The sequence below is a fragment of the Bos taurus genome, chromosome 17 (assembly GCF_002263795.3).
Source record: "Bos taurus isolate L1 Dominette 01449 registration number 42190680 breed Hereford chromosome 17, ARS-UCD2.0, whole genome shotgun sequence".
NCBI classification, from domain to species: Eukaryota; Metazoa; Chordata; class Mammalia; order Artiodactyla; family Bovidae; genus Bos; species Bos taurus.
The window spans coordinates 52,596,399-52,616,272 of NC_037344.1; the positions used below are offsets into that span (position 1 = coordinate 52,596,399).

A 19,874-nucleotide genomic window follows, 5' to 3' on the forward strand; every position below is an offset into this window, starting at 1 on the left:
ACCATCTCACCCAACCTTCATAATCATCACTTTCTTGCTTTTCTTTTGTTCTTCCCATCGCTGTGTGGCTCCCCAGACAGCGCAGCTGTGTTTTGCTAGTTTTGAACTTCATCTGACTGGCGTCATAGCACGTGTATTCTCTGTGTCCTGTTTCCTCCACTCAGCGTTATTTGTGAGTTTTCCAGGTTGAGGCTGTGTTTGTAGTTCCCTCATTTTCATTGTTGGGAGATAATCCACTGTGTAAACATGTCACAGTCCATTTACACATTCTGTTTCTTGATGGACAGTTGGGGGTGTTTCCTGTTTTTTAGTATCAATATTTAGCAACAATATTGATAGGGACAGCACTGATACTGTCTGTATGTCCTGGTATGCACTGGTGGGTAGGTTCTCCCAGAGTGGATGAGTATCTGCAGCTCTAGTAACTCCTGCCATTAAGGTGGTTTACTTTTTTCTTTTTTCAACTTTATAGTCCCACCAGCAGTGAAAGAGAGTTCAGGTTTTTCACACTTGAATGATCTCCAGTACTTAAAGGAGGCTATTCATGACCTTACGGTTTTGGGTAACCTTCTCAGACAGGTGCACTCAACATCTGATCCTGAGCTGCTAGAAGAGCAGGGACACCCTGGGCGGTGTTCAGGTTGTGCACTGTACGGGAAACACCAGCTACCGAGCGGACGTATTTACATCAGCAACAGACGTTAAGTTACGCGAGAGCCTGGGTTGGCACAGAGACTCCAGAACTTCCAGCTAGTTGTAGATGCTGGTAGAGGCCGCAGATTGTGACCTCTTCCCACTCGTGTGTATATAACCAGGGGTAGGTGGTGGAGAAGTGGTCTCAGGTATGCCACCACCGGGCTGCTGCCCACCGGAGTTCTGGCAGTGGCTCCTGGACAGAGCTGCTCAGGCTTTGCAATAGTGGACACGCTCAGATACTTAATTTCAGATACCTAGTATCAGTCCTGTTTCTGTAACCAGTTGGTGAGTGTCTACAGGTGGTTCTTTGAGGTCTTTTGCATTTTCCTGGTGACTAAAGATTTTAAGTCCTTTCTCATACGTTTCTTGGACTTTTGGATTTCCTCTTTTGTGAATATCCTCTGTTTAAATTTTTAATTTTCATAAACCCAAAGCAGTAGAACTCAACCATCTAACTATATTCCCATATATTCAGAGAATTTTGTAACAAACACATGAGAATCCCCTCCACCTCCCCTTTTGAATTCCACCCCATGGCACGGTTCAGCATTATCAGTTTAGTCAACATCCTTCCCTTTCCAGTGTGTTTCCCATCTTTACATAAACATATCTACATGTAAAGTCTTCCCTGGTAGCTCAGTGGAAAAGACTCTGCCTGTAACACAGGAGACGCAGGAGATACGGATTCAATCCCTGGATTGGGAAGATCCCCAGGAGAAGAAAATGGCAATCCACTCCACTATTCTTACCTGGGAAATGCCATAGACAAAGGAGCCTGGTAGGCTACAGTCCATGGGGTCACAAAGAATCGGACACGGCTTAGCAAGTAAACAGCAGCAACAACAATATATAAAGACACATATACTTTTTTTTAAAACAAAAATAGAATCATTTTATATTTATTAAAAATATATATATAGCAGCTTGATTTTATAGAAGTATTATAATCATTTAATCCTCAATTTATGGACAATTAGATTTTTTTTCTTTTTCCTATTTACAGTATTGTAGTGACATCCTCCAACTACATACACATTCCTGAAGCTGGGACCCTGAGACAATAGTTCCTTTCTGTTGGTCTCTAAAAGGGAGGGGGCACCAACCGGGAGGTCCCTGTGGCCTCTGCCTGCTCTGGCCTCTTGCTTCTTGCCATGGACAGACTCACAGAGGCACACTCCACACTCTATCACTCTCTTTTCTTCCAGGTCAGAGGCAGCCAATGAGCTCTGTCTCGGAGGTCAGGGAACTTGGCTGAGCCCAGAGCAGCAAGCTTAGCGGGGCCCCCAGTGTGTTGGTCAGGGAGGCTGAGGGCTTGTGCAGAAAGTCGACTCCACTGTTTGGAAAGAAGAGAGGCCACTGAATGCAGCAGCCGCCGGCCATGGGCCCTGATCAGATTTCAGACTTGAGGCCCCAGGCATCAGCCAGGCCCGGGGCTGGTGAGGTTCCTGGTGACTGCTGGACTGATGCGTTCCCGGCCTCCCATGCCCCCTCCTTCCTCCTCCACAGATCTCCCTGGTGAGCCAGGAGCCAGTGCTGTTTGCCCGCTCCATCACAGACAACATCTCCTATGGCCTGCCCACCGTGCCCTTCGAGACAGTAGTGGAGGCTGCCCAGAAGGCCAACGCCCACGGCTTCATCATGGAGCTCCAGGACGGCTACAATACAGGTACAGGGCCCGGAGCATCACCTCCACTGTGCCGGAGGTCCATCCTCAGGATTCAACCCTCTGAGCTACGCGTTGCCCTCTGCCAGCTGCTCTTTATTATTTCAGGGGAAATCCACGTAACATAAACAACTGTTTTTAACTATTTATCTATTTATTTATTTTGCTGCATTGAGTCTTGGCTGCAGTACTTGGGAGCTTTTGTTACGGCTCTCAGGCTTAGTTACCCCCTGCATTGCAAGGCAGATTCTTCACCACTGGACCACCGGGGAAGTCCCTAAACTTAACTATTTTAAAGTGAACAATTCAGGTACTTCCCTAGTGGTCCAGTGGTTAAGACTCTGTGCTTCCACTGCAGGGGCATGGGTTTGATCCCTGGTCAGGGAACTAAGATCCCACACGCCGTGTGGTGCGGCCAGAAATCAATACACTTAGTGCATTCACAGGGCTTTAAAACCGTCACCTCAGTTTAGTTCCGAAACATAACTGTTTTAAAATGGTATATGTATTATATTATTTATAGTTACTTTATGTGAATAAGTATTTTAACTTAATGAGTTGAACAATGTATTAACTTATAGATTTGATTTAACGTATTTTAAAATTTTAACTCTTGCAGCAGGGCTATTCACACAGTTCAAAACTAAAAAATTAGACCTAACTATATCCAGTGAAAAGTTTCATTTCATCCCAGTCTTCACTACCAGTTCCCTCCGGCCCCCACCAAAGCTTCTTTCATTAATTTCTTACATGTCATTTTGGAGTTTCTTTATGCATATATGAGTATGTGTTTTTAGTTCCTCCCACCATCTACAGAAAAAAAAAAAACACAAAACAGCACCTTATATTCTGCACCTGTTTTTTTTTAAGTGATACCTTTTTTTCCATATTGATACCTAGAAAGCTACTTTTTTTTTTTTTAAGCTACTGCACAGTATTCTACTGTGTGGCTTTATAATACTTTCCTCAAAAATAACTGGTTTCCTCAGTTTCCTACTGATAGACAATTTGTATTGTGTTTTTGGTTTGGGGGTTTTGTTGTTTTCAGTTAACAGTGTGGTGAGTCACAGTGCGCGAGCAAGTAAATGAGCAGGAAATATTCCCAGAAATGGGTTTGCTGGTCCAGGTGTGTGTCTGTAATTGTGGTCTGTGTACTCACACAGCACAACCGGACACACAGAGGAGTGTGCACAGGGATCTCAGCAGCTGTACCCCAGGAAGACTGGGGGTGCCCCCTCAGCCACCCCAGCACAGTGTGTTCTCAAACATTTGGAGTTTTGCCAGATTAATAAGTAAAAGTTGGCATCTTGGTACAACCGCACACAGTCATAATTTGTTTGCCCCTTATGAACAGGAAGAGGGAGCATTGTTCCGTGAGGTTTCCAGCCGGCGGCCCTCTCAGCCCCACCTTTCCCGGGGAGCAGAGCTCCCTTGACAGAAGGGAAGGGCAGAGGCAAGGGACTGCTCGTCCCTCCCCAAGGGCCACCCAGCCTCCCCTCCCACTCACTTGACCCTGTGCCTCCGCCCCGCAGAGACAGGGGAGAAGGGTGCCCAGCTGTCCGGGGGCCAGAAGCAGCGGGTGGCCATGGCCCGGGCTCTGGTGCGGAACCCACCCGTTCTCATCCTGGACGAAGCCACCAGTGCCCTGGATGCGGAAAGCGAGTATCTGGTGAGTGGGGTGGTGGGTGATGCTGGAGCAGAGCAGCGGACAGGTGCTGGGAAGGGCTCAGGGTGGCTGTCGGGACTCTCCCAGGCCAGCTTCCTGGATTGGGGTGTCCCGGAGCTGAGGGCAGAGAGCGGGGACGGAGGAGACGCAGGTCATGGTCACTCAGCCCAGCCTCAGGGCTCTAGGTGTTGAAACCAAATGCACCTGGGTTTGAATCAGGAGAGGTGGGCCCTGGATTAGGAGCTCTGCCCTGGAGCGCATAACCTGAGTGTCTTACTCCAGCTCTCATGTCATTGATAAAGGGGCCCACAGTGTATTTGAAGACTTAGCTACCCCTATCTCGCCATGGATCCATTCATTTATCACACGGTATTTAATCCCCGCCTCCCGGGCACCAGCGCTGTTCTGGGTGCCAGGGTCACATTGGCCCCTGCCCCCAAGGTGTTTCCAGTCCAGGGCGAGAGACAGATAACAAGGAGACAAGGGTGAGTTTGCCCTGGGGGCTGTACTATGTAGAAAATGAAACAGTCCTGTGGTGGAGAGGTTGAGAAACATAGCCGGCCATTAGTTAAAGCTGGGAAAACAGATTTTATCCAGTAGCTAATAAAGCAGGGGAAAGAGCTGAGGTCTAAGATTTGTGCAGGGGTGATGATGGTGATGGGGCAGCCATTTCAAAGGGAGATTGAGGATGCAGGGAAGGGGTGGGAGCAGGGCTCAGGGGAGACTCACATAGGGCTGGGAGCTGGCAGACAGTGGGAAACCACTCGAATTAGGATTCCTGTCCCCCACCGAGTCTGGGAGATGGGGCCCTATCCTTCCAATGACTACATTTCAAAGGAATGACAGAGAGAGACATTCCTGAGCTTTAGGAGATTTGCATATGTATCTCCATGGGACAGAGGAAGGTTGACAACTCTAAGCCCCTTTTGGTACATAAGTGCTCTAAGAAAGGGGGCTCAGCCGCCGCCCAGCACGTGTTGGTTAGGACACTCAGTTCTCCTGGCGGCACTTAGGGGCTGGGGTCATCCCAGGGACAAGGCTCTGGCCCTGCAGGAGCCCCCTGGAATGTGGCTGCCTTACTGCAGGGTTCAGATGGGGTCACACGGGCCCAGAATTCACGTGCAGAGCCAGGGTCATCAAGGAGCTATTGAGCTGAGACCAGAAGGGAAAGGAGCCAGTCAGGGGGATCCAGGTGAGAGCATCCTGGGGAGAGAGGGGCAGTGAGGGGAAAGGCTCGGAGCAGGTCCACAGCCAACCCCCCAAGGTCAGCATGGTTGATGGTGGGGGTTGAGCGTGGTGAGGTCGGGACAGAGTCATGGTGGGTACGCCAGCTGTTCAGGCCCTGGAAAGGGTTGTTTTTTTTTTTTTTTTTTTAGAGTAGGTTTACGTTTAAAGAAAGTTGAGCAGAAAGTACAGAGTTCCCATATATACCCCTTCCCCCAAACAATGTCACCTGTTATTAACATTTTACATTAGCAGTATATTAGTTCCCATTGAAAATTGGTATTAGTGCATTGTCATTAACTCAAGGTCACCATTCACATCTGGGGTCCCTTTGTGTTGCGAATTCTATGGGTGTTAACAAACGCAGGATGTCATGTTATGCAGAAGAGTTTCACTGCCCAAAAATTCCCCCCAGGAGTTTGGGTTTTATCCGAAATAGGACAAGAAGCTTTTGGAGGGCTTGGAGCGCGAGTTCAACAAGAACTGATTAAAAGTATTAAATCCACGTGGGTAGCGCGCCAGGAAAGTTGCCGGGATCCAAGCGAAAAGGAACGGTGGCAGAGGTGGAAAGATGGAGCAGAGAGACCCTGGGGAGATGGGGCTACAGGATTTGCTGATGAGTCAGGTTTGGGGGGTGAGGGAAGGATGAGGAAGCAGGTGATGCTGGTTTTGTTGGCATGAGCTCTGAGGCTGATGGTGAGACCATTAACCAAGGCCAAGGTTAGGGGAAGACCATGTCGGGAGCCCTTCCATCATTCACCGAGTGCTGCCCCATGTCAGGCTCTGAGCTCTGTCCCCCAAGGACAAAAACTCAGGAAGCAGGTCCTGTGCAAGCCCTCGCCTGAAGCCCCAGGAGAAGAAGAAGCCCCAGAGAGGCTGAGCGTCCATGGGATGTGGTGGACCCGGGATCTGAGCCAGGACTGGGTGGGGTGGTGGGCGGCGGCAGTGCCCGTGTGAGCCGGTGCCCTCCTGTGTCCGCAGATCCAGCAGGCCATCCACGGCAACCTGCAGAAACACACGGTGCTCATCATCGCGCACCGGCTGAGCACGGTGGAGCGGGCACACCTCATCGTGGTGCTCGACAAGGGCCGCGTGGTGCAGCAGGGCACACACCAGCAGCTGCTGGCCCAGGGCGGCCTCTACGCCAGGCTGGTGCAGCGGCAGATGCTGGGGCTCGAGCCCACCGGGGACTTCACAGCCGGCCACAGGGAGCCGCCAGGCAACGGCAGTCACAAGGCCTGACCGCAGGGCCCCGCCTCTCCTGGTGGGGCAGAGGCCCCGGAGCCGGCCTGGCAGAGGTGCCCACGGGGGCCCCCCATCCTGGCCGCCCCCACTGCCCTCTGAGCCCAAGCCCATGGCACTGGAAGGGGAGGGCCACCTGCCCTGCCCCACAAGTCACCGCTTCCTGCATCTCTTCCCCGGGTCCCTGCCCTATTCCCCAGGCCACCACCAGCCCCCTGCTGCCATGAGCCACCCCTGCCAGTCTGGGCACAGAGACACCACTGGTCTCTCGGGCTGGTCTCCCGAAGCTTCTAGACGAAGGTAGAACTACCTTTTTAAACCAAGATCTTAACCAGGTTTTTTTACTGCTTGGTTTGATGGCCCCCATCAACTCCTAGATTTCAAAAACATTTTTCTAATTGGGAGTAATGATGGGCAACGTCCCTGAGATGTTCTGGAAACTTCTGAGCCAGGAGTGAATGGCCCTTCTCCCTAAGAGCCTGGGGGGATGTCAGGGAGAACTGGGCCTCTGCTGTTTGCCCCTGGAGAGAAGGGGCTTCCCAGTCCCTGTGGTGGTGGGAACATGGCGGGGTGGAGGGACTTCCCATCTTGCCCTCTTCCCAGCTTCGTGAGTCAGGCCAACAGTGGGTGGGGAGTGGAAGGCACCTGCCTGCCTATCACCCCCCAAATCTAAGCCAGTCTCACTGTGAACCACTACAAACCTTAACTAGGGGAGTGAGGGGCTGGCCAGGCCTGGCGGAGCCTCGGGGGGTCCCCGGCCCAGTGCCCAGCTTGAACCCCCTCCCTCTGGCTTGCCCCTCCTCGCGCCCTCTCCCCTGGCTGGCAGCGCCCTCCCCACATCTGCTCTGCCGTTCTGAGGCTCTCTGGACGTCTGGGAGTCCGGTGCACGGGACGCCGGCAAAGCCCAGGTCTGGCTTTGTAGGGGGGTTGTGAGATGTTGGGAGAACCCGGGTCAATAAAGTATACTACCTCTGACTCCTGACCTCTGACCTCTTCCTGGGCTATCTGCCTCATCGCCTGGTTAGGTTTCTTCATCAGGCACTGCCTGGTGTAATTGTGGGGAGACTCTGGGTGGTCTAGGGCCTTCCCCCCATCCAGTGTGCGGGTGCCCTTCACATCCCCAGGATCCCCAGCGCAGACACTCACATCCGTCCATCTGTCTCCATGGGGCTTGTGCAGGATAACAGATCGGTCTCCACTAAACCCCCGGGGTCTTTTGTGCCTCCTGGGAAAGCCGAGACCCAGCAAATGCCACCTGTTTTTTTCCATCAGGGACAGAGCACCGTACGCTCACCAGCCTATGGCACCAAGACATGTTACCCAGCAGTACAGCTCAATCAGAAGGCAGGCTTAGGACTGGACACAGGAAGTTCCTGGTGGCAGTTCTTACTTGCTGAATTGTGCAGAAGTCTGGGGTCCCGGGAGAGGGGCTGGGGCAGTGTTTTACCAACAGGTATGGACGTATTTGAATATTTTTAACAACCAGTGAAGTCACACTGCATACACCAGCTCCATGTCTGCCGTGTACCCATTTTCCTGCCAAATAAACCGAGGCCTGAGGCCCAGACCGTGGCCAGCGCAGTCCCCTGCGTGCCCTCAGGGGCTTGGACCTGCCTTGAGCATCTTATTTATCCAGGACCCTCTGGCTCCCTCCCTGAAGAAGCCATCGTGAACCTGAGAACTGGGTGCCCCAGCAAGAACCTGCTCAGGCCCAGGCTGGGGTTTCAGGTGGAATTAGAGAGATACCAGGTGCTTAGTGTCTGATCTCATTTAATCCTCACAACCACCAATTCTCTCCGCATTTTAAAGTTGAGGAATCTGAAGCTCAAAAAGGTTAATTGATTTACCCTACACTACACAGCCAAGACCCCTCAGCTAACCCCCGCCAAGATCAGGGAATGAAAAAGTTTCAGGGCATTGTGTTATCTGGACTCTTTTTGCTGTGCTTACCATTCCATGATAAAAATAAACACAAATTTTAAAATGCTGTGAAAACCCAGCAAGACACATGGTGTTCAGTTGCTCAGTCGTGTCTGACTCTGCAACCCAAGGACTGCAGCACGCCAGGCTTCCCTGTCCTTCACTATCTCCCGGAGTTTGCTCAACAAGATACATAGGTGAGCTCAATTCAGGCAGGAGGAAGGTTGAGACAACTGTAAGGAGCTTCCCCATTTGTCTTCCCCGTTCTGGGCCTCGGTGTTCTCACCTGTAATGGGGGATGTGTCACAAGGGTGGAAGGAGAAATTGAACCTCTTGCCTGGGAAGGTGGGGGCCCTTGAAGAAGGGTGTGCTGGTTTCCTGTGGCCTCTGTAACCAATGACCACAAAGCAAGTGCCTTAAAGCAACAGAACCATATCTTTCCCAGACCTGGAGGCCAGAAGTCTGACAGGGCTGAGCTCCTTCCGAAGGCTCTAGGGGAAGATCCTTCCTGCTTCTGGCGGCTCCAAAGGTTCCTGGCTTGTGGCTGCCTCCCTCCAGTCTCTGCCTTCATCATCACCCGGCCTTCTTCCCCGTGTCTCAAATCTCCCTCTGCCTTTCTCTTGTAAAGACATGTGACATTGGATTTTGAGCCGACGTGAATTATCCAGAATCATCTCACCTTGAGATTCTGAACCAGGTCTGCAAAGACCCTTTTTCCAAGTAAGGTCACTCTCACGGTTTCCAGGGATTTGAGATGGATCTCTTTAGGGGGAACCTTGCAGCCTTTGGGCTTTCCCAGTGGCTCAGCGGTAAAGAATCCACCTGCAGTGCAGGAGCCACAGGAGACTGGGGTTTGATCCCTGGGTTGGGAAGATCCCCTGGAGGAGGGCATGGCAACCCACTCCAGTATTCTTGCCTGGAGAATCCCATGGACAGAGGAGCCTGGTGGGCTACAGTCCGTGGAGTCACAAAGAGTGGGACATGACTGAGTAGCATACACCTTGCAGCCTTCTTTCACGTGGTTTTTGCATCCCCTACTCTGCCCCATCCCAGGGGCCCCTGCCCCAGCCCAAGGCCACCTCAAGACTTCCTGTTTGGTTTGGGGGTGGGGGGTTGCAATGCTCAGAGGGCAACAATAGCCATGCTTGAGTCAGGCTGGTTGTGACAGGGATCATGGGACTGGAAGCAGAGGCTTCAGACCAGACCAGCCTGCTGCTGCCAGGTCATGTGTCCCTCCTGTCAATCAGATCCTGGCCTCTGAGTGCTGAGAACCCTCCAGGGTGTCTCAGTGCATCAGGTCCAAACGCCTCCCTGTGGCCTCTGCCTGCCTTTCAGTAGCTCCTCTCCCTTCTTGCTTCTCCTTGAGCGAGTCAAGCTCATTCTTGCCTCTGAGCCCTTACACTGCCTGTTCCTTCTTCCTGACACACTGTTCCTCCCCCTGGGTTCCCAGATGATCCTTTCTCATTTCTCTCTCAGCTCATGGGTCCCCTCCTCCTCGTCAGGTACTGAGTGTGGGGTTTCCCCCGGTCACCCTGATCTGTTATCATCACAGCACTCGTCACCCCCTGAAATCTCTGCCTCTTTTGTTATGTTCCAGGCACAGGTGTGCGTGCTTTATATGAGCTGCATCACATAATCCTCATAAAACCTCTGAAAGGTAGGTACAGTGTCATCCCTGCTTTATAGATGGGGAAACTGAGGCACAGAGAGGTTAAGCCACCTGCCCAAGACCACTCAGCTAGTAAAGAGTAGAACCAAGATTCACACCCAAGAAGAATATGTATGTTTGATCCCAACCACACAACACCTGTGAGCATGAAGACTTAAGGGTGTGGATTGGGGCAGGCAGGTTAACCTGCAAGGGAAAGCTGCCCATCAAACATGAGACTTGAGTTCTTAAACCTGAGTCTCTCCAGGAGCCAGGTAGGTATCATAGGTGAGTGAAGCCAGCCAGATATAATAAAAATCAGACAATGTCTTGATTTCTCTTTTGCTTTTCCACTTTGGGCATAGTACAGAGAAAATCTGTTCAATTAGTCCGTAAAATATGGTGCAAGCTCGAAGATAAGTGGTGACTGAAGCTCTGTCAGTTGTTGCTATTTAGTTGCTAAGTTGTGTCCCACTCTTTGCGACCCCATGGACTGTAGCCCGCCAGGCTCCTCTGTCCGTGGGATTCTCCCAGGCAAGAACACTGGAGCAGGTTGTCATTTCCTTCTCCAGGGGATCTTCCCAATCCAGGGATCAAACCCACATCTCCTGCATTGCAGGCAGATTCTTTATTTTTCTTGCCATAATTGGTGACAATAGGGGATGGTGGGGATCGTGGCAAACAGGAGAGCTCACACCCCTTTAAAGAGCATGGCTAGGGGACTTCCCTGATGGTCCAGTGGTTAAGAATCTGCCTCCTGATGCACTGGATGTGGGTTTGGACCCTGGTCAGGGAACTGAGATCTGACACGTGTTGGGGCAACTAAGCCCGTGTTCCACGACTAGGGAGCAGCCCGTTCACCACAGCTAAAGATCCTGCATGCCAAAACGAAGATCTGACGCAGCCACAAATAAATAAGTAAATTTAAAAATAAATAAAGGGGATGGCTGGGACTCAGCTCCAGATCTGGGGACATAGAGAAAGGTGGCCTCGAATTAGCAGATTTTCAGATGTTTCCAGAGAAGTTGGAAATTTCCAATTGTCATGTGAGAGTTTATAGATTTTTTATAGAGTGGCTCAATTACATTTACAAAACCAAGGGTAAATATAACACCTCCCTAGTCTTTGGACTGTGAGTTATCCATTAGCAACCTCTGTGCTGGACATTCCTGTTCTCCAAAGTTCTTGGAGTTTCTCCAGCAAGGCGCTTCCATGGGGATCCCCCCAGCCCAACTCCATTCTTGCCCAGACTCCTCCTTCCCTCCTCCCCCATCCCCCTCTCTTCACCTCATCCCTGTCTCCCAGCCTCAGAATCCCAGATTCTTCTCCCTCTCCCAGGCTGAAGTCAGCTCCAGCTCCCTAAATTGCAAATGTGAACCCCAGCATGGGCCCTAGCCAGCCAAAAGAACCTTCTGGAGACTAAGCAAGCCCCTTTCTGGAAGTTACATATGATTTTCAAGAATAAATGTTTCATTTTGGAATCATTTTAGGTTTGCAGAAAAGTTGCAGTGATGATAGAAGGCGTTGCTGTATTTATACCCTCACCCAGCTTTGCCTTATGCTATCTCACATGACTGGGACACATTTGTCACGACTAAGAAGCCTACACAGGCACAGAACTGGCAGTGAAATGCCAAGCTTTTTTTGGATTTCCCCAGTTTTCCCACTGTGTCCTTTTTCTGTTCTAAAATTCAATTCAATTCAAAGATAGGTTTTAAAAAATTGTTTTTATTAAGATAAAATATGCATAACATTTACCACTCACGACATTTAGTACATTGACAGTGTGGTACAACCGTCACCATTCTCTCTTTCCAGGACCTTTTTATCACCCTTCCCCCCCAAAAAAACAGGTCCCCATTAACTGTCACCCTCCATTCCCCCACCTCCCTCAGACCCTGGCAACCACTAGTCTGCTTTCTGTCTCTGTAAATCCGCCTGTTCTGGGCACTTCATATCCATGGAATTGTAGACATTGTGGCCTTTTCTGACTGACTTCTTTCACTCAGCATCATGTTTTCACCGTTCATCCATGTCTACTTCTGTTGCTGCTGCTGCTAAGTCACTTCAGTCGCGTCCGACTCTGTGCGACCCCATAGACGGCAGCCCACCAGGCTCCCCCGTCCCCGGGATTCTCCAGGCAAGAACACTGGAGCAGGCTGCCATTTCCTTCTCCAATGTCTATGTCTATGTGTGCCTATATCAGTGCTTCATTCCTTTTTATGGCTGAATAATATTCCATTGTATGGACGGAACCCATTCTGTTTATTCTGTTTGTCCATCCGTCCACCGCTGAATGCTTGGGTTATTTTCACATTTTGCCTACTTCGGACAGTGCGGCCATGAACAGTCACATTTTTGTGTGGCCATGTTTTTGATTCTCTGAGGTTTATACTTCGGAGTAGAATTGCTGGGTCATATGATCACTCTGTGAAAGTACCATCTTCCACAGTGGCTGCACCATTTCACGTTCCCACTGGCAAAGTAGGAGGGTCCAATTTCGCCACATCCTCACCAACACTTGTTATTTTCTGTTATTTTTTGGTTTTATTTAAAACCTTTTTTGATTCTTTATTGAATTTGTTATAATACTGCTTCTGTTTTATCTTTGAGTTTTTTGGCCACAGGGCATGTAGGAGCTTAACTCCCTGACCCAGGATTGAACCTGCGCCCGTTTCATTGGTTGTTTAAGTGGTGGTTTAAACGAAGTCTAAACCACTGGGCCACCAGGGAGGTCCTCCTGTGTATTTCTTTTAAATTATAGCCGTCCTAGTGGGCAGAAGGTAAAGAGCCATATTTTTGAAGCTGACTTTTTCTGTATGACCATTCATTGCGCGAATACAGCGGCCTTCCTCTGGTCCAGGCACTGCCCCAGGCAGTCAGGGGAAAGCGTGGCAGTTGGACCTTCAGGAAAAGCGCCATCTGGAGGGGAGACAGGCAAAGATACAAGCAAGAAGGAGGCAACGGAGACGAGCTGGGGGGCTGTGGAGACCCAGAGCAGGCCTAATCCTGGTGTGAGGATCTGGGGCCGGTGAGAGGGCAGAGGTAGTCCTGGCTTCAAGGGGTGGGTGGCGGGAGGTAAGGGGTGTCGTGAAGCCAGATAGTCACCCAGGGCCTCTGTGCTCAGAAGAGCCCCACGTTTGATTTAAAGCTCTGGCCACCACCTTGCAATTCCTCTTCTTTTTTAATATATGTATTTTAAACTGGCTGCGCTAGGCCTTAGTCGCAACATGAAGGACCTTCAGTCTTCATTGCAGCACGTGGGATCTAGTTCCCTGACCAGGGATTGAACCCGGGCTCCCTGCATTGGGAGCGTGGAGTCTTAATCACTGGACCACCTGCAACTTCCCTTGAAATTCTTCAGTTGTGAACGACGGATCCTGCCTTTTCACTTTTCTCTGGGCCCTGCACATTATGTACCTAGTCCTGGGTAGCTGTCCTCGCTCGAGGCCGGGGTCTGGGAAAGCCTCTCTCTCCAGCTGAATCTTTGGCATTTGGTGAAGGGGTGCTTTTGTTGTTGTTGTTAATATTTTAAAAATGCAGAGAATTCTATAAGCAGCACTCTGCTCCCCACCCCAGGTCATCACCCTGGACATTTCTCACCATCAGAGCTGTCTGCTACAGGGCACCCCGATCCCCAGCCGCTGCCCCCTCCCTCCTCCACACTGGCCCCTGAAGCGGAGCTGAGTGCATCAGGCAGCAGATGGGTTCTTCCAAACAGCTGGTCTCTGCAGACTCTGACCCAAAGCGTGTGTGTTGGGAAGAGGCCGTTAATCTGATTTGGGGTCACGGTCAGAGCCGACAGCTCCAAGGACAGAAACCCGGGAACTTGAGATGTTGCTCATGGTGGGCTCTTTGAGGCTGAGCATGCTCAAGTGGGCACTGGAATGACGGTCACTCCACTCCCTGGCACGGTGGCTGTGCCAGGGCTCTGACCCCACCTTCCCCGCAAACTCCCAAGTCTGCTTTTCTCCCCCTGTCTGGCTGCAACCTCCCTTACCTCAGGAAAACATCCATAGTTCGTTGGCTTGGAAATCATCTCCTCCTCTTCATCAGGGCTGCCCTGGTACAGTTGTGCCGATACAAGCTATTAGGGTGAGCTCCCATATGGAGCTCAAAACTTTACACCATGAGACTTCCTGGTGATTCAGTGGCTAAGACTCTGAGCTCCCAATGCAGGGGACTGGTCCCTGGTCAGGGAACCATTAAGAGATCCCATGTGCCGTAACCGAGGATCCCAAACACCATAAGGAAGATTGAAGACCCTAGTGCCACAACGAAGACTCAGCACAGCCAAATAAGTAAGGAAATCCTTAAAAAAACAAACTTTACACCAGGATGAGTGCCTTCAAAGTACATGGGCCAGAGGGGGAACATAAAGCTGTAAAGGGGACCAGCTGTAAGATACTAGGGAGCGGTGGGGACTATGGTGAAGTGAAGACCTCATTACTCCTTGAAAGCGGGCACCGGCTGCTCACCTCGGCCACTGTCAACACAAGGAAATGTGTATGAAATGGGGCCAAGTCTTCTGATGTTTCAAGGGAAGTGGGCAAACCACATTTTGTGATGTCTTGACTTTAACAGTAGATATCTAATTCAAACTTTTAAAAAAACACAAACAGGGCAACAAAACACGTCCTTGGGCCTCTAGATTGTGAGCCCTGGTTTACACCCACAACTTAGCTCTGAATTATTCCCCTGCTTGTTCTTCACTTGGGTACAAGGTATTGGTGTGGATGTGGGGAGACAGAAGCTCACGGTGGTAAGAATGCAAATTGGGAGAGCAATTTGCCACATCTAGTAAAAAAAAGTTGAAATGTACAAACTCTACAACTATTCCACTCTTAGAGCAGTGGTCCCCAATCTTTTTGGCCCCAGGGACAGATTTTGTGGAAGACAACTTTTCCAGGGACTGGGGGCCGGGTGGGATGGTTTCAGGATGATTTAAGCGTGTTACACTTATCGTGCGCTTCATTTCTATTATTACTATTACATCAGCTCCAACTCAGAGCATCAGGCATAGATCCCAGAGGTTGGGGACCCTTGCCTTAGAGGAGTGGTTTTCCTTTTTTTTAAATTGAAATAAAATTCACATAACATGGACTTCATTACTTAAACCATTTTAAAGCACAGAATTCAGTAGCTTTTAGTAAATCTGCGGTGCTGGGAAACTCGTCACTAGCTGGTTCCAGAACACTTTCACCACCCCGAAAGGAAATCCGTACCCAGAAAGCAGTCACTCTCCGTTCCCCCGCCCCACCGCCTGCCAGCCAGCCCCTGGCAACCACTAATCTGCTTTCTGTCTCTATGGATCTGTCTCTTCTGGACATTTCGTGTGCACAGAATCAGACGATACGTGGCCTTTTGTGCCTGGCCTCTTTCACTGAGCATCATGTCTTTAAAGTTCTGTGTTGGAACATGTGTCCATACTTTATTTTTTATTATAAATAAGATTTATTATAAATAAGATTCTATTTTATGGCTAGGTCCCGTTTTGTTTTTCCATTCATCTGCTCATGACATTTGGGTGGTTTCCACTTTACGACTATTGTGACTAGAGCTTCTGTGAACATTCATGTACTTTTTGGGTGGCTATACCTCGCATTTCTCTTGGGTAGAATTACTGGGAGAGCAATGTTTTTTTAAACTTTGCTTTCACTGCAATCCTTATTAGTAAGAAGAACATCTTTACCTCCCTACCAAGCACACATGCACACAAAACAAAACCTTCACCAAGGAATAGTATTCATTACACGTTATTCTACCCTATATCATTTAAGGAAAATTTGACTTCATGACTTAGGTATGCCTCAGGCTATTTGAAAAATATTGCTCTGCAGCAATTAGCCCAAGGACGCTCGTAGCCACCTGGTTTTCATTTGCAAATCACTAGAAACAATGGTGAGGTCTTTAATTTGGTTTTTAAAAATATGGTACAGGATATACAGTGAAATATTATGTGGGAAGAAAAGGCATATTGGATCCATACATATTAACTTGGAAAGATCTCAAAAACATAAAAACAAGCAAAAAAAAAAAAAAAAAAGCACATTGCAGAAAGATATTATGATAGTGTTTATCTGTGTTAATACAAAACACTAGCAAATCTATTTCTTGGATCTATAAATATATGTACAGAGTTCAGAAATCAATTGGCTGGGAGGCTACAGGCTCCATTCATGCTGGAGTTTGTCTCTGGTGGTTGGAGACTAGAAGGGCATGAACATGCGATGCTTTACTCTTTTGTTAAGAATAAAAGTGGATTCAGAGCAAATAGAAGAAAAGGTGAACAGTGGTTGGTTATGAGCCGTGGGCACACGTGTATTTCAGGATTGGGTGTCCGTTTTCCCCAGGGCCGGGGGGGAAGGATGGTTAGCTCAAAACAAGCTAACCCAGTCCTTGCATGGTAAGTGCCCAGGGGGCCGCGGAAGGCAAGATGGAGAACAGCTGTTCTGATTTCTGTTTACTGAAAACAGAAGTTGTTGAAAAGCCAGCCAGTACGTCCAGCCGAGACACTCCGCCAGACCTGAGCCCCCGCCGCGGGCAGCTCCATCCAGTCAGTCATCCTGCCCTCCTCCAGGACCTGAAGTTCTAGAAGACTGCACAGAGCGAGGACTTTCAAATTCAGGACCCAAACAGCCATTTCTGCTGATGTAGTTATTTCTGGCCCCAGGTAGGAGAACTATTATAATTTCAAATAATAATACAGAGACATTTTTTTTTACCTTGTTTTTTTGGCAGATGGCTCTGAAAGAGGCTGTTTAATGTTTACTTTTTAAAAAAATTGTGGTACAGTGCACATAAGATAAAAATTGGTCGTGTTTGAAGATGTGTAACTCAGACTGGGACTCAAACCCACGTGCCGGGACTTGAACCCACATGCCCGGACTTGGGCTTCCCAGGTGGCACTAGTGGTAAAGAAGCCGTCTGACAATACAGGAGATGGGAGAGATGTGGGTCCGATCCCTGGGTCAGGAAGATCCCCTCGAGGAGAAAATGGCAAACTGCTCCAATATTCTTGCCTGGGAAATCCCATGGACAGAGGAGCATGGCAGACTACAGTCCATGGGGTCACAAAGAGTCATAACCACTGGACCACCAAGAAATTCCCTATTTAGCTTTTTAAAAGCCCATTTATTATCTCCTTCTGTTTGATTGCCCAGCTGCAGATACCAGTACTGAGATGGATGATGATGATGATGACTATTCCTATATGAAGCATTTCCAACATACCCAGCTCTCTGTAAGCACTTTATATAATATTAACTGTTTTAATTCTCACAACAACCCTATGAGGCAGCTACTACTATTAACCCTGTTTTTCCAAAAAAAAAAAAAAAGAAAAGTGAGATTAAATAACCTGCAGAGGGACTTCCCTGGTGGTCCACTGTTAAGAACCCATCTTCCAATGCAGGAGACCTGGGTTTGATCCCTGGTTGGGAACTAAGATTCCCCCATGCCTTGGAGCAGTAAGTCCTCATGCTGAAACTTCTGAGTCACAACAGGAGAAGCCCACTCCCTGCAACAAAGCAAATAAAAATAACCTGTAGCAAGTCCCAAAGCTGGGATTTGAACCCTGGCAGCCTGAACCCCCAGCTGGAGCACTTAACCATTGCACCAAGCTGACTGTGAGATTATACACATAACTAATTTCCCACCCCACCCTGTCTTTTTTTCCACCCTGTTTTCCACCCTTTTTTTCCACCTTTGTCTTTTTTTCTTCCCTTTGCAATTAGTCACTAGGGGTTACCTGTGCTAGCCCATGGAGTTGGGGCTTGCTGAAGAGATGTCTGTGCTGAGTCACCAACGGGGAGGTGTTTAGAAATAGATCATCAGCGTGACTTCCTTCCACTGGTTTCTGCTTTTCCCTGGATGGGGGAGCGGGCAGGAGGAAGTAGTCCACTAAAGAGCTGAGTCACCCTGGGTGGTTCCAACAGACTTAAGATAACAAGGACATGCCTCACCTTGTCGCAGGTCCTCACCTTAGATAGCCTGAGGTCGGTCATTCAGCTGATTGATTATTATTATTTATATAATAATTATAAAACATTCTTTAGAAGCATTATTTCTTTATTTGGCTGCACTTCCAGGCTTGTAAGATGGTCTTAGTTCCCTGGAGGAGGGCATGGAAACCCACTTCAGGATCCTTGCCTGGAGAATCCCATGGACAGAGGAGTCTGGGGGGCTACAGTCCATAGGGTTGCAAAGAGTTGGACACGACTGAAGTAAATTAGCATGCACACATGCAGGTCTTAATTGCTGCACGTGGGATCTTTAGTTGTGGCACGTGAGATGTAGTTCCCTAACCAGGGTTAGAACCCAGGCCCCCTGCATTGGGAGCACAGAGTCTTAGCCACTGAACCACCAGCAAAGTCCCAAAAACCTGCCTTTTAAACCTTTACGTTCTGACAGATTGCACACAGATCAGAGAATAGAGCCGTGAGATCTGCCACCTCAATAGGGTGCCAAACGCCCACTGATCAGTATTCATTATGTAGCAGAGGATTACTCTTATCTTTACATTTCCCTGACCTGCATTCTGTCTTATCCATCTTTGTTGTTCAGTCACTCAGTTATGTCTCACTGTTTGCAGCCCCATGGACTGCAGCACACCAGACTTCCCTTTCCTTAACTATCTCCCAGAGCTTGCTCAAACTCATGTCCATTGAGTTGGTGATGCCATCCAACCATCTCGTTCGTTCTCTGTCCTCAATCTTTCCCAGCATCAGGGTCTTTTCCGATGAGTCAGCTCTTCACATCGGGTGGCCAAAATGTTGGAGCTTGTCCATCTTACAAGCGTCTTAGTCATATCCCTTGTTGAGCAATGACTTATCATCATTCATTGAGTGCTGGGTACTGTGTGAGGCTGTGGGTCACCAGGGAAAACAAGAGGTACGGAATCACCTACGTCCTAAGGGATCATGAACCCAGCATCGTGAAAAGACACAAGAGTGGTTGGGAGAGGGGTGTTATTTGAGCTGAGGTGATCTGAGGAGGTCACATCTGAGCTGAGGGCTGAATGAGGAGCAAGGGCCAGCCCGGGATATCAGTGGCAAAGAATGAGTCTGGAGGTTCCTCAAAAAGTTGACCCTGAAGTTACCATGTGACCCAGCAATCCCACTCCTAGGTACAGACCCCAAAGAAATGAAAATGGGTATCCATGCAGAAACTTGTCCATGAATGTTTATAACAGGTCTATTTACAATTGCCAGAAAGCGGAAACAACCCGTGTCCATCCACTAACAAATGAATAAACAAACTGTGGTCTATGCAGACAGCGGACTATATTATTTGGCATAAAATGAAATGAAGGGACTTCCCTAGTGGTCCAGTGGCTAAGACTCCATGCTGCCCGTGCAAGGGGCCCAAGTTCCATCCCTGGTCAGGGAACTAGATCCCACATGCTGCAACTAAGATCTGGTGCAGCCAAATAAAATTTTTTTAAAGGAATGAAGTTCTGATACAGGCCACAATGTGGATAAACCTCGAAAACATTTTGCTAATGAAAGAAGCCAGTCACAAAAGTGTGAAAGTATGATTACTTTTATATGACTTACTCAGAATAAGCAAGTCTCTAGACAGAAAGCAGGTTAAAGGTTAGTGAGCAGGGCAGCGAGGCTTCATTGGGTGAGAAGTGGTTTTTATGGGGTGACGAGAGAGTTTTGTAATTCCCAAGACCTGGTGATAATCACATTGTAAATATAACTAAGACTAAGGGATTTGCATGCTTTAAAATGGTTGATTGCATGTTATGTTATGTTATGTTTATTTAAAGAATTTCACCTCTTTAAAAGATAAGAAAGATAGTGGGAAAA

General features: G+C 48.9%; 1 protein-coding gene across 4 annotated transcripts in view; it reads left to right on the forward strand.

Annotated features, from left to right (window-relative positions):
* The window catches only part of ABCB9 (ATP binding cassette subfamily B member 9), a 42,026-nt gene extending 34,560 nt beyond the window's left edge, over positions 1 to 7,466 (forward strand). For 3 of the 4 annotated variants that reach the window (XM_005217863.5, XM_010813945.4, XM_010813946.4), the window contains exons 10-12: positions 2,203 to 2,362; positions 3,892 to 4,028; positions 6,231 to 7,466. In XM_005217863.5, coding sequence (XP_005217920.1) covers positions 2,203 to 2,362; positions 3,892 to 4,028; positions 6,231 to 6,491 — 558 coding nt within the window. In that variant the 3' untranslated portion in view covers positions 6,492 to 7,466. The remainder of the gene's footprint in view (positions 1 to 2,202; positions 2,363 to 3,891; positions 4,029 to 6,230) is intronic. The other variant, NM_001191355.1, reaches the window with a different exon arrangement.
* The last annotated feature ends 12,408 nt before the right edge of the window (positions 7,467 to 19,874 follow it).